Raw genomic sequence first — 12,160 nt, 5'->3', positions numbered from 1 at the left:
AATTTGTTATCATAAATTACGTGGTTAATTTAAGGAAACAAATATTGGTTTATTAAAAATGGAAATAGATAACGTTAGATTTTCAAATTTTTTCAAAAAAATTATAATATTTTATGGAAATAAAAAAATAATTATAAACAAGAAAATAACTAATGAAATATCTTTAAAAGGAATATGCTCTTCAATATTGATTTCAAGTCGATTAATAAGAAAGTATTACAAAAATATATTTAAATTACAGGCAATATATACATATCCGTAAACTATTATTTTAAAACTTATGAAAATATTTTAATGTTTAGTTAAATAACGGATCTACAAAATCCTATTTTTGTGTAAATTCTAATTTTAAAAATATTAAGTTTAATAAAAATAAATAACGATTAAAAGTTGAAATTAAAATCTGTAATAAATTTTTATCGACTGTGGTTTGAAATTAATTGTAGATAATTTAAAGAATTAATAATTGATATTATATTTCCGATATCCTGAAAATTTTAATAAGATTTGTTGTTATACTTATAAATTAAAGATATTCTTTTAGTCATGTAACAAATATTAAAACAAAATATGGGTAAATATATGATGACGAAATTTGTGGAAACCATCAACGAACAATTAGGAAATTTATGCAATATTTATGGCAAAAAATATCTTAACAATAAATGAAAAATTTCAAACAGATATCTAACTTTTTCCCATACCATTTTCCTATATATATAACGTAGTATTTGTGTTTAAGCCTTGAATATATACATATTTTTTTGTTTCAATTTTGATAGCACATATTTTTTTTGTTCTTTTTGCTAATTGTAGTAGAATCTAATTTGAGTTTTTATGCTGATTTCAGCGTTCAAATGGAGCATGAGACGGTTGTTTCTCCACTTGTGTGTCACTATCTCTTCAAACCAATGGTACTTTAATCTATTAATTCTTAATTTTTCTTATTTTTTTTGGTGGATTTTATATTATGGTGAGTTGATCTTTATTTTACCTAACACACCTTTTGAATGGAAAAACTTAAAAATCGAGCTCTTATTAAATCATCAAAAATATTAATCATGATATATAGAAGATCTGGAAGAGTTGTTGATAGAAAATGGATCCTCAAACCGACTCATCGAGCTAAATGATAATTTTTGTACTTTCCTGAATTTTAAAATTCTTGGTTGAATTGTCTATTAAACCAAAGAAAAAACCAGGATACAGTTTATACTTTGATGTAGGGGGATGTTATTGCAGGGAAGATTTGGGCAGGTCGCAACATATTGATGTTTGATTGTGCAAGGGAAAGAGAATTATTGCAGAGATTGGATGTCAACCATCCGAGCCAAAAGGTGCCATCGATTATTTGGATTGCTGGTGATATGAATTAGTACAAACAACTAAACATTTCAAAATGTTAATATTTTCATGAGCGGAATGTTAAATGATGTAATTTTGTCTCTTTGATTTTGTTTAAAAGTGATTTTGTATATTATTAATTTGTGTGTTTTGTTATTGAAGATGGAAAACTTTGCCTCGATATTTTGGACTCGGAATCTAACTCATGTGAATGTGATACACATAAATATTAAGAATTTAATTGTTTGGTATATTTCTATTTTTTATTTAAGATAGATAATAATAAGGGTGTGTTTATGCATGGTTTTAGCCATGGAAAATGTTGGATCACACAAGAATCAAGTACAAAAAAGATATAACTAAACTATACTAATTAATCTTATTACGACAAATAGAAAAAAAAACAAAAGAAGAAGAGAATTTTTAGATTATATTGACTTTTTCAATTATGAAAATAGTTATTATATTTGTAATATATAATCTAACCACAATATACTATTTTGAAAAATAGCATATTCTTTATATATTTTTTCTGATTTTAGATTCATTCACTATCTAAAAAAATGGAAATATTATCAGTTTTCAAAAATATTAATTTAAATTATATATTTTATATACTATGTTCATAGGTGAAAATAATTTATTTATACTATTATTTTTAATTATAGTTGTCTTTACATATAATAAATACAAATATGATCATTCTTTTTGTATAAATGGAATTTAAAACAAATCGAATATTAAACTGATATGGATCTGGATTATGAACGTTAATATTCCTTAAAAAAATTAATATGTTTACAGACATTATCCCACACATATATAATATATAATAATTCTAATAGCAAACTAAGTTTTTGAAATCAATTCCGCACGTACGTGCGGGTCCGAATCTAGTCAAATATATTATGCTTGACACCAAGATTTTTTTGACCTACTTTCGTCTACTATAAATACTCTATGGAATTACATTTCTTATATCATCAAACACACAAATCTACTATTTCTTATATCGTGAATGCACCATTTTATTAAAAGCAAGAGACTCTCAAGAAGATGACATATGCCTAAAGAAGCTTGATTTAATTTGCAAGCTGATATGGTTGTTGGATTTAAATTTCTGTTTTAATATCTATCTTTGCGTTTGAACGGCTTCTTTTTAATGGCTATCATTTAGTCAAATTTTTATATAATTACTTTCCATGTCTATATATATTAATATATATCTTTGATGGAAAGAAAAATGTAGATATCAAATATTTTACAGTTGCTAATTCCTTTTTTGTGAATAGATTTTTTTTTTGTGTGTGTAGATTTTAGTTCTTGAATATTAATTTGTTTTTTTGGTTTTTTATAATAATTTTTTTTAAAACATTTCTAAAGTTTTTTATTTTCATTTTTCCTTTACACTACATATGTTTTTATATAAAAAACACGGCATGGGGGGTTATATGAGGGGAAAAATTTGATACAAATATTAATAAAAATAAAACCTATCATTATAACTCAATACTATAATAAGGGTTAAATTTATTTTGTTAACATTACTAATATTAGATTATATCAAATCGTATTAGTTTAATTAAGAGTGTAAAACAAAAATTGTCTAGCAGTATAACGTAACATATATATTTATATAAAATCAATAAATATACTCATAATACAAAATCATAAATTTTTATACAGAAAAATGGGGTAAATCCTAGTTAATAATAAAATTTGAGTATTTTCTTATGGCAGAGCTAGCCTACTGTATGATGATCTTCTTTCAACCTTAGCTGCCCTTGTTATCACAATTCTAATATAGATTCTCTTGTAATAACATGGTCTGCTTAACAAACAATGAATACCAAGTGTTAATTATAATAAATTACATTAGGCGTTAAAGATTGTTATTGAGGTCCTAATTAATGGATCATCACCCTATCTAAATGGCTATAGTGTTTATTTAGAGTGCCTAAGACCATCTTTAGTCAGAACCGGTAAAGATTGCTCAGAAAACAAAACAAAAAATATTTTTATTACATATTTTTATTTATTATTTATTTTTAAAAATATGTGCCAATAAATGAACGACACCTGTAAAGAACCGTTTCTCAAAGAATTCTCAAAATTCTCCAGCAGGTACGATTACTCTCTCTTAACTTTTCTCTCTCATATTTTTATTATTTTTTTAACAAAAGTAACACTAAAGATGCCCTAAGGAAATCATTTTGTTTTAAAGCAATACAGCTTAAAAAGGCCAAAAAACAAAGATAACACCTGGACCGTACAATCCCTATATTTATACCTAATGCTAATTTTAGAGATTTATTTTTTTAATTTTTTTTAAGAGATTTTTTTATGGGATCTGTGTGATATCCATTTGACCGGTTTTTTTTAGTTCTTCCTTTGACTGCAAAACCTTTCCATTGTCTAAGTTTTTTTTTTTTTGTTTCGTTTTGTTTTTGGTTTTACATAGACAAAGGTTATTTGTCTCAAATGGATGCAGAATATGCGACTTGGCGCCAAGAAGTCATGTTGGACGACGATGGGAAAAGAGCAGAGATGGGGGGGAAGATGGTTTGCGATGTAAGTCCACATATATTGTTGAACTCACACGGCGTAACAGAAAAGTTTGCTTCCGAATCTACGGGAATGGAATTTTGGCAGTACCCTCTTCCTCAACTGGAGATCATAATTCTCTCCACATTTGTATTCTGGCGTTTTTTTGATATCTTGTTCAAGAAGTTACGTGTTCCTATCCCTAAGTTTACCTCCATGATGCTTGTAAGTAAGTAGGAGCTAGGTTTCTAATAATGTCCAGATTTGATCAGCGATGTTCGGATAAATATAATATCACACAATTTCTCTTGTTTTTTTTTTTTAAAAGGTTGGGGCAGTCTTTAGCGAGGTGTTTCAGTGGCTGGAAATGTCACGGCTTCAGCATATATTTATCCATGATAACAAGTATATGCCAAATGTTGCTGAGACTATTGGTGCATTTGCTTTTACCCTAGATTGGTTCCTAAGAGGAGTGACTACGGATGTTGGAATGATCAAAAAGTCTGGAACGAAGAGTGTTGTGATTGGACTCACCTCAATGATCATCCCATTGCAACTCGGAAAAGTCATTTATTCATCTAGAGAGAAATCAAGTATCCCGACCATGACAGACATGGAGTATGCTGTAATGATATTCACCATGAGCATGACGCCCTTCACTTGCCTCAACATGCTCCTTACCGGCCTCAAAATAGTTCACACTGAGTTCGGCCAAATAGCTCAGTCATCTGGGATGGTAACGGATATGCTTGCCTTTTTCTTGAGTGTATGGAAAAACATAAGCCGCGACGAAATTAATAAGATACGTATGGGAGTTGGTTTGATGCTATTCTTTATTTGTTTGTATCTTGTGCGGCAATTTATGCATTGGGTTATCAGACATACGCCAGAAGGAGCGCCAGTGAAGAACATCTACCTCTCCATCGGTCTCTCGCTGGCTTACTTATCCTATCTTTTCTGGAGTCACTTCTTATTCTTCGGACCGTTGGGTGCATTTGTTCTTGGTTTGGCTATCCCTAACGGACCACCATTAGGATCACTTTTTATACGAAAATTCGAGAGTTTCAATGAGGGAATTTTTTTACCCCTCTTTGGATCACTTAGCATGATTAAACTAGATTGGTCATATATAGGAAAGGGGTTTGGTAATGGAAAACAGGATCATATGTTTGAGTGTTTTTCATTCCTTTCCATCTTATACATTGCGAAACTTGCTACTTCGTTCTTAGTCGCCCTAGCTGCAAGGATGCCCTTGCGAGACTCAATTATCCTAGGTATTATTATGGGCACCAAGAGTAGTTTCGAGTTGGCTTTCGTCCTCCAAGCCTTCGAAAATAACGTACGTAAGAATATTTTTGCTATATATAGTCATATATAATTTAATCATAGGTCATCATAATTTTGTATATTCTATGGTTTAATGTTTCTAATGTCTCTCATACTTTAACAGAGGATTGGACTGGAGCTCTTTACGCTCCTGGGCGTATACATTTTGGTAAACTCTTTGTTAACACCAATGGCTATACATTTCTTGTATGATCGGTCGAAGAGATTAGTGAGTTACAAAAGAAGAAACTTAATATATAACTCAGAACTGCAAACGCTGGTGTGCATCAACAAGCCAGACAACATAACATCGATGATTAGCCTTCTTAGAGCTACTTCCCCAACTAAAGACTCTCCAATGAGGTGTAGTGTTCTTCACCTAAACGAGCTAGTGGGTCAAGCTACTCCCACGTTTATCTCCCACCAGCTTCAGAAACCAAAGCCTGGAAGTCGGTCTTATTCCGAAAATGTCATAAGCTCTTTCCAACTGTTTCAAGAGACTTATTGGGACTCCGCTTCCATAAACATGTTTACGTTTTTAACTTCCGCTAAAGAGATGCATGAACACATATGTTGGTTTGCTCTTGATAAAGGTTCAAATCTTATCCTCCTCTCGTTTCACCGCTCTTGGGGGGCTAACGGATATGGCATTACCTCTGACGATCAAAACCTAAGAGGTCTTAATCGTAGCGTCCTAAAACGAGCCCCTTGCTCTGTCGGAATCTTGGTTCATCGCAAACCAATCTGGAACCCTAAATCCGTAGAATCTCCGTGCCGCGTACGTAACTCTACATTTTCTTTTATTTTTACATGAAGAAAAGATGTTGAATCTTTCTTGATTATTGAGTGCAGGTATGCTTGATTTACGTGGGTGGGAATGACGACAAAGAGGCCTTGGCATTAGCTAACCACATGAGAGGTAACCAAAAAGTGAATCTAACGGTGATGCGTCTGATCCCTGCGCCTCATACCGAGGAGAGTAGCAAGAGGAGTCATGATGAAATGGCAGAGTACAAGAATAGTCTTGAAGAGAGGCCTCGAGATAACTCCAGCATCATTGAGCTGACAGTGGCTGATGGCACAGAGACTTCCACGTTTTTGCAATCCGTGGCTTACGACTATGATCTATTTGTAGTCGGTAGAAGAAGCGGGATTGGTACTACAGTCACTAGTGGACTTGGGGAATGGATGGAATTCGACGAACTTGGAGTCATCGGGGATTTGTTAGCATCTGAATATTTTCCTTCTAAAGCTTCCGTGTTGATCGTCCAACAACAAGAATGACTAGCCTAGCTTCAATCTTTTGTTATCTTGTATTACACACATAGGAAACCCATCGTAGACGTTTTTTTTTTTTGTGTTGTAATAATTAGAAAACACCCATAATGATGGAAAAATATGTATTTGGTGAAGAGGAGCTCATAAACACCAGGCCCACTAATTTGCAGATCGGCCCATTAGAGTTCTAAAATATCTTAGCCCGTTTAAGGTTGTCCTAAATTAGGCCCAGATTAAAGGAAAGAGACGCGGGCAAAACAATTCTGCCGCCATATCAGATACTGTACCTGGGTTTCTTCAAGGTTGCAACAGTTTGCCCTTTTCCAAAACCCTAAATTTCAAAATCGACTGATGTTAGCAATTCGATCATCAAATTGCCTCCGATACGTACATTGTCTCGCTACGAAAACTCAATTCTCCTCTTCCGTCTTGCTCTCTTTTAGCCGCAGAGTTTCCCACTTGCGCCTTAGCTCGTGCCACAGAGCCATGTCTTCTACCCGTCCTTCTGCATTTGACGCTCTTATGTCCAATGCTCGCGCAGCTGCCAAGAAGAAGACTCCTCAGACTTCCTCTGCCTTGTCTCGCTCGCCGAACAAAAGAAAAATTGAGGAAACCCAAGACGCTGATTTGGCCAAACCTCTTGTTTCCGAAGGTACAGTATCGAAAACTGAGGTTCCCGTAGAGCCTGTTTCTGATTCCGCGAAACCCAGATCGGATACGTCGTCGATTGCGGAAGATTCCAAGACCGGAGCGAAAAAGTCTAGGACTTTGAGCAAAGCTGATAAAATTGGCGAGATGAAGAGCAAAATTGGATTGTTGAAGAAGAAGCCCAATGATTTCGATCCTGAGAAAGTGTCTTGTTGGGAGAAAGGGGAGAGAGTTCCATTTTTGTTTCTTGCTTTGGCTTTTGATCTGATTTCAAATGAAAGTGGTCGAATTGTGATTACTGATATTCTGTGTAACATGTTGAGAACCGTTATTGCCACTACACCCGAGGATTTGGTTGCTACTGTTTATCTTTCTGCGAATGAGATTGCTCCTGCTCATGAAGGTATAGAATTGGGAATTGGTGAGGGTTCAATCATCAAGGCAATCTCTGAAGCTTTTGGTAGGACTGAGGATCAGGTTAAGAAGCAGAATACGGTATGTTGACTTTTTTTCTTTTCTGTTTACTTGTAAATTTGGTTGCTTTATAGTCCTGTCTAGTGGAATGTGATTGCAATAAGGTTTTAGAATGAGAAAGTTAGCAGTTCTGAAATTGTACTCCATTTATAGGAACTGGGAGACTTGGGGCTTGTAGCAAAAGGAAGCCGTTCGACTCAGACTATGATGTTTAAGCCTGAACCGTTGACTGTTGTCAAGGTTTTTGATACGTTTCGACGAATTGCTATGGTATGTTGAACTTATGATTGTTTGTGGCTTTTGAATGTTTAAAATTTTGGTTATTGATTTGAGTGAGATTCAATCAACGTTCTTTTGCTTGACATTAAGAGATGTGTGGGACTATTGCATGTTAACTATTGCAGGAAAGTGGAAAAGATAGTACGGAAAAGAAGAAGAATCGAATGAAGGCACTACTTGTGGCAACAACAGACTGTGAACCTCTTTACTTAACACGTTTACTTCAGGTATGCATCAATTGCCACAACTTTTTTCTGCTCATTCGTTTGGGTTCCTTATTCTGCAATTCTTAATTTACCTTGCAGGCAAAATTGCGTTTAGGGTTCTCAGGTCAGACTGTTTTAGCTGCCTTGGGACAAGCCGCTGTATATAATGAAGAGCACTCAAAGCCACCGCCTAATACCAAGTCTCCTTTAGAAGAGGTTTGCTTTCTCTTTTAGTTTTTTTTTTCTTTCTTTTTTCGGTATTTTCCACTTATATCAGAATCCTTTCTTTTTTGAGTTCTGTGAGTAACAATATAATTTTTGAGCTACTATAAGGAATTAAGAATGTTACGTGAGGCTTTAGGATCTCTATGTAGGTCACAGTTTACCTCCTATACATTTCTGTATATTTTTGGTTTCTTTTTCTGATGTTTTGAACGCGTGTAATTTTATGTCAAGTTTCCTGGATCCATCTTTTTGCCCTATCTTTGTAGGCTGCGAAGATTGTTAAACAAGTATTCACGGTGCTTCCTGTCTATGACATTATTGTTCCTGCCCTTCTAACTGGTGGTGTGTGGAATCTTCCAAAAACTTGTAACTTTACACTGGGCGTTCCAATTGGACCCATGCTTGCAAAACCAACCAAAGGTGTAGCAGAGATACTGAATAAATTCCAGGACATCGTTTTCACATGTGAATACAAATATGATGGAGAACGTGCACAGGTAATATATTGGTGTCTACTTAATTCGGATAAATGCTATACTTAGATCTGTCTTATTTAAGTATGTCATCATGGTTTGGCTTATCATCAATTAATTTCTGCAGATACATTTTATGGAGGATGGTACATTTGAGATATACAGTCGAAATGCTGAAAGAAACACTGGGAAGTATCCGGATGTTGCGATTGCGTTATCAAGGTTACCTTCTGGTGTAACTTGTTGAAAAACTTTAGAAAGAACCAATCTTTCTACTGAAGCTGTGAATCATCTCTATGCAGATTAAAGAAGCCCTCTGTGAAGTCTTTTATTTTGGATTGTGAGGTTGTTGCTTTTGACAGGGAGAAAAAGAAAATTCTTCCGTTCCAGGTAACTCATAAGTGAATAGCAAGGTTCTGATATACACGTATGGTTTCAGCCTTAATTCTGCCTATTCATTTTAGTATTCTATTTTAAATAATTGCCCGAGTAGTTTTCATCTTGTTAGCCACTAGCCAGTGAGTTAACAAAGTAAGCATAGCGATAACACCCTTGTAGATCAGATTTTCCGGTTTTGACACTGTCTAACCAACAATTTGTCCAACATTCTGAACAAACCTTGTTACATTTATGGATATTTTATGGCATTTTCCGCTGATAGTTTTGGTGATTGACCTAATTCCTCCTTATGATCATACTTAAGTTTAGTGTTGGTATGAAGAGGATTATTGAAATATATCAACTGTTATAACACTCTTTCTCATCTGGGTTAGTTTACTTTACTTGAAGCTAGCTACTTTGACTATTTGACTTGATTTGTAGTTTTATATTTTCTCGCTTTTTTCTCAGATTTTGAGCACTCGAGCCCGTAAAAACGTGAATGTCAATGATATTAAGGTTGGCGTATGCATCTTTGCTTTTGACATATTATATCTAAATGGCCAACAACTTATCCAAGAGAATCTTAATATTCGCCGAGAGGTAAGCCTATCAGTAAAACATAAATAGAATTTGTTTTCCCTTGGTTTCAATAAAGTAATTGTTATGTAAATATGTAATCATTTGTCTACACTTTGCTTCAACAGAAGCTATACGAATCATTTGAGGAAGAGCCGGGCTATTTCCAGTTTGCAACTGCTCTAACATCTAGCGATATCGATGAAATCCAAAAGTTTCTTGACGCATCTGTTGATGTTGGGTATATATCTTGATACTTCTCTGTATATGTAACAAGTACGGTGAACTTTGGTGTAAATTGTTGCCTAGCATTTGCATTTTTTACCTTCAGCTGCACTCACAGATAATTAGAGATTCTGGTAGATATTTACTGCTTCCGGATATTTTATTCTAGAGTCATCTTTTAAATGTTCAAGGGTATAATAAATTAAAAAATTGACCATGCTTGTAGATTGTTTGCCTAGCATCTTTCACCGTCAGCTGTGTTAACGGAAATTAGAGGTTCTGGTAGATATTTACTCATCTTGGGTATTCTATTTTAGATAGTTATCTGTTATATGTTTAAGGATATGATTAAATTTGCAAATTTTACCATGCCTGTAGTGATATATGAAATGACATTGACTTCTGCTTCATTGCCCTATGCTGTTTAGATTTCATCATGTGTCTTCTGGATAATAATTGTATTTTTAGCAATTTGATCCACACTTATTGTGAATTCTCTACAGTCTTATGTCTATATATTACATCAGCGTTTACCTTGTTATCTCAATAATGTTCAGGCTCTTCATCTATAAATTTTATTTTGCAGCTGTGAAGGTTTAATTATTAAAACATTGAACTCGGATGCTACCTATGAGCCTGCAAAGCGATCAAATAATTGGCTAAAATTGAAGAAAGACTACATGGACAGGCAATAGTCTTTTAAACATTTCTCTCAAATAAGTGTAAATCGAACAGTCCTTTACTGACTCTAGGGTAATATTCGCAGCATTGGAGACTCTATGGATCTTGTACCAATTGCTGCTTTCCATGGACGTGGCAAACGCACAGGTGAAAACCATTACGAATATATTGGATGATACATTTTCAACCTTTATGCTCCTAACAGAGCTATATGCGTTCCTTCTAGGTGTCTTTGGTGCATTTTTACTCGCTTGTTACGATGTTGATAAGGAGGAGTTCCAAAGCATTTGTAAAATCGGTCAGTCTAATACACCTTGGCATTTCATATTTTTTGTGTGCTGCTTTCAGTTTCTCAAGTTACTTACACCTTGGCATTTAATATTTTTTATGTGCTACGTTCAGTTTCCCAAGTTACTTATACCCTGGTTTTACGGTTTGGGCTACTAGGTACTGGATTTTCTGATGCCATGCTTGACGAGAGGTCGTCCAGTCTTCGCTCTCAAGTGATAACTACTCCAAAAGTAGGATAGCTTTTTCTTCTCTCTGGCCTCCTTTTTCTGCAATGTCATATATGTCTCTTGCCTGAATTCTTGTTAATTGTAATTATTCAAATATCCAGCAATACTACCGAGTTGGTGACGGCCTCACTCCAGATGTTTGGTTTGAGCCCACTGAGGTAGGATTATGTTCGCTTGTACTCAAAATGTTACCTTATATTTAACTGCTTTAATATTCTATCTTTATGGGTCAAAGTGAAAGCTAATATACATGCTTGCTTAAAGGTATGGGAAGTGAAAGCAGCTGACTTGACAATTAGCCCTGTGCACCGAGCAGCTACCGGCATTGTGGACCCTGATAAGGTTTAATATTGTCTGACTTATTTTCTTCTTTTTCCTTTTTGGTTTGAATCAATCTGCTGATATATTAAAACTTATAAAACCGTTGAGCTATTTTGATTTGTTTTCGAGCTGCCGGGAAATTGCTATACCTATTGACTGTTTCAATGTTTCGTCTAAAGGGAATTTCTCTTCGTTTTCCTCGTCTACTCCGTGTACGGGAAGACAAGAAGCCAGAGGAAGCAACATCATCTGAGCAGGTGAAGTCTCGTAACACTCGTATGTTTTCAATTCTGGAAAGATGAGACCAGGCTGGTTTTGAAGTTCTTTTTCCCTGCACATTTTCAGGTTGCAGATATGTACCAAGCTCAGAAACACAATCATCCAAGCAATGATGTCAAAGGTGAAGATGATTGAGCAACTGTAATCTGTTCTCGGAGCATACGATATTGCTTGCTTCTAACTAGCTAATGATGCAGATTGCGTGTTTGATGTTCTCAACAGTAACTGGTTGTGTAAAACTGATTTTAGGAAAAGTTAATGAGCCGTTCTGGAAAAAGTTCTAAATCATTGTCCACATGCTAGAAAAGAAATCAAATGTGCAAATATATCAGGCAAGGGTAAATAATAAGATTATGCTTGCTTTTACGGTGAGGTTAGAGCT

The 12,160-nt window shown here is 34.5% G+C and overlaps 2 protein-coding genes across 2 annotated transcripts; both read left to right on the top strand.

Moving 5' to 3' along the window:
• On the top strand, positions 3,780–6,498 carry LOC104759115 (cation/H(+) antiporter 6B-like). Its single transcript, XM_019239369.1, has 4 exons — positions 3,780–4,113; positions 4,217–5,227; positions 5,339–5,992; positions 6,067–6,498. Exons 1-4 carry the CDS (start codon positions 3,826–3,828, stop codon positions 6,496–6,498), a joined length of 2,385 nt encoding a protein of 794 aa, XP_019094914.1. The 5' UTR covers positions 3,780–3,825.
• On the top strand, positions 6,764–12,142 carry LOC104754994 (DNA ligase 1). Its single transcript, XM_010477303.2, has 17 exons — positions 6,764–7,635; positions 7,768–7,884; positions 8,019–8,120; positions 8,199–8,315; positions 8,591–8,821; positions 8,925–9,019; positions 9,100–9,187; positions 9,647–9,778; positions 9,883–9,995; positions 10,566–10,667; positions 10,746–10,807; positions 10,887–10,958; positions 11,108–11,181; positions 11,280–11,336; positions 11,443–11,520; positions 11,679–11,756; positions 11,845–12,142. Exons 1-17 carry the CDS (start codon positions 6,844–6,846, stop codon positions 11,911–11,913), a joined length of 2,379 nt encoding a protein of 792 aa, XP_010475605.1. The 5' UTR covers positions 6,764–6,843; the 3' UTR covers positions 11,914–12,142.

This window comes from Camelina sativa, chromosome 17, assembly GCF_000633955.1.
Source record: "Camelina sativa cultivar DH55 chromosome 17, Cs, whole genome shotgun sequence".
NCBI classification, from domain to species: domain Eukaryota; kingdom Viridiplantae; phylum Streptophyta; class Magnoliopsida; order Brassicales; family Brassicaceae; genus Camelina; species Camelina sativa.
Note: the sequence above shows the minus strand (reverse complement) of the source record. Positions and strands in the feature narration are given on the sequence as shown.

Bases quoted from the DNA above. Each gene is read 5' to 3' on its own strand.
- LOC104754994 (XM_010477303.2), top strand. From the start codon at position 6,844: ATGTTAGCAATTCGATCATCAAATTGCCTCCGATACGTACATTGTCTC. The intron at 9,996-10,565 runs GTATATATCTTG...TTTATTTTGCAG, and splicing joins GACGCATCTGTTGATGTTGG to CTGTGAAGGTTTAATTATTA. The intron at 10,808-10,886 runs GTGAAAACCATT...CGTTCCTTCTAG, and splicing joins TGGACGTGGCAAACGCACAG to GTGTCTTTGGTGCATTTTTA.
- LOC104759115 (XM_019239369.1), top strand. From the start codon at position 3,826: ATGGATGCAGAATATGCGACTTGGCGCCAAGAAGTCATGTTGGACGAC. The intron at 4,114-4,216 runs GTAAGTAAGTAG...TTTTTTTAAAAG, and splicing joins AGTTTACCTCCATGATGCTT to GTTGGGGCAGTCTTTAGCGA. The intron at 5,228-5,338 runs GTACGTAAGAAT...ATACTTTAACAG, and splicing joins TCCAAGCCTTCGAAAATAAC to AGGATTGGACTGGAGCTCTT.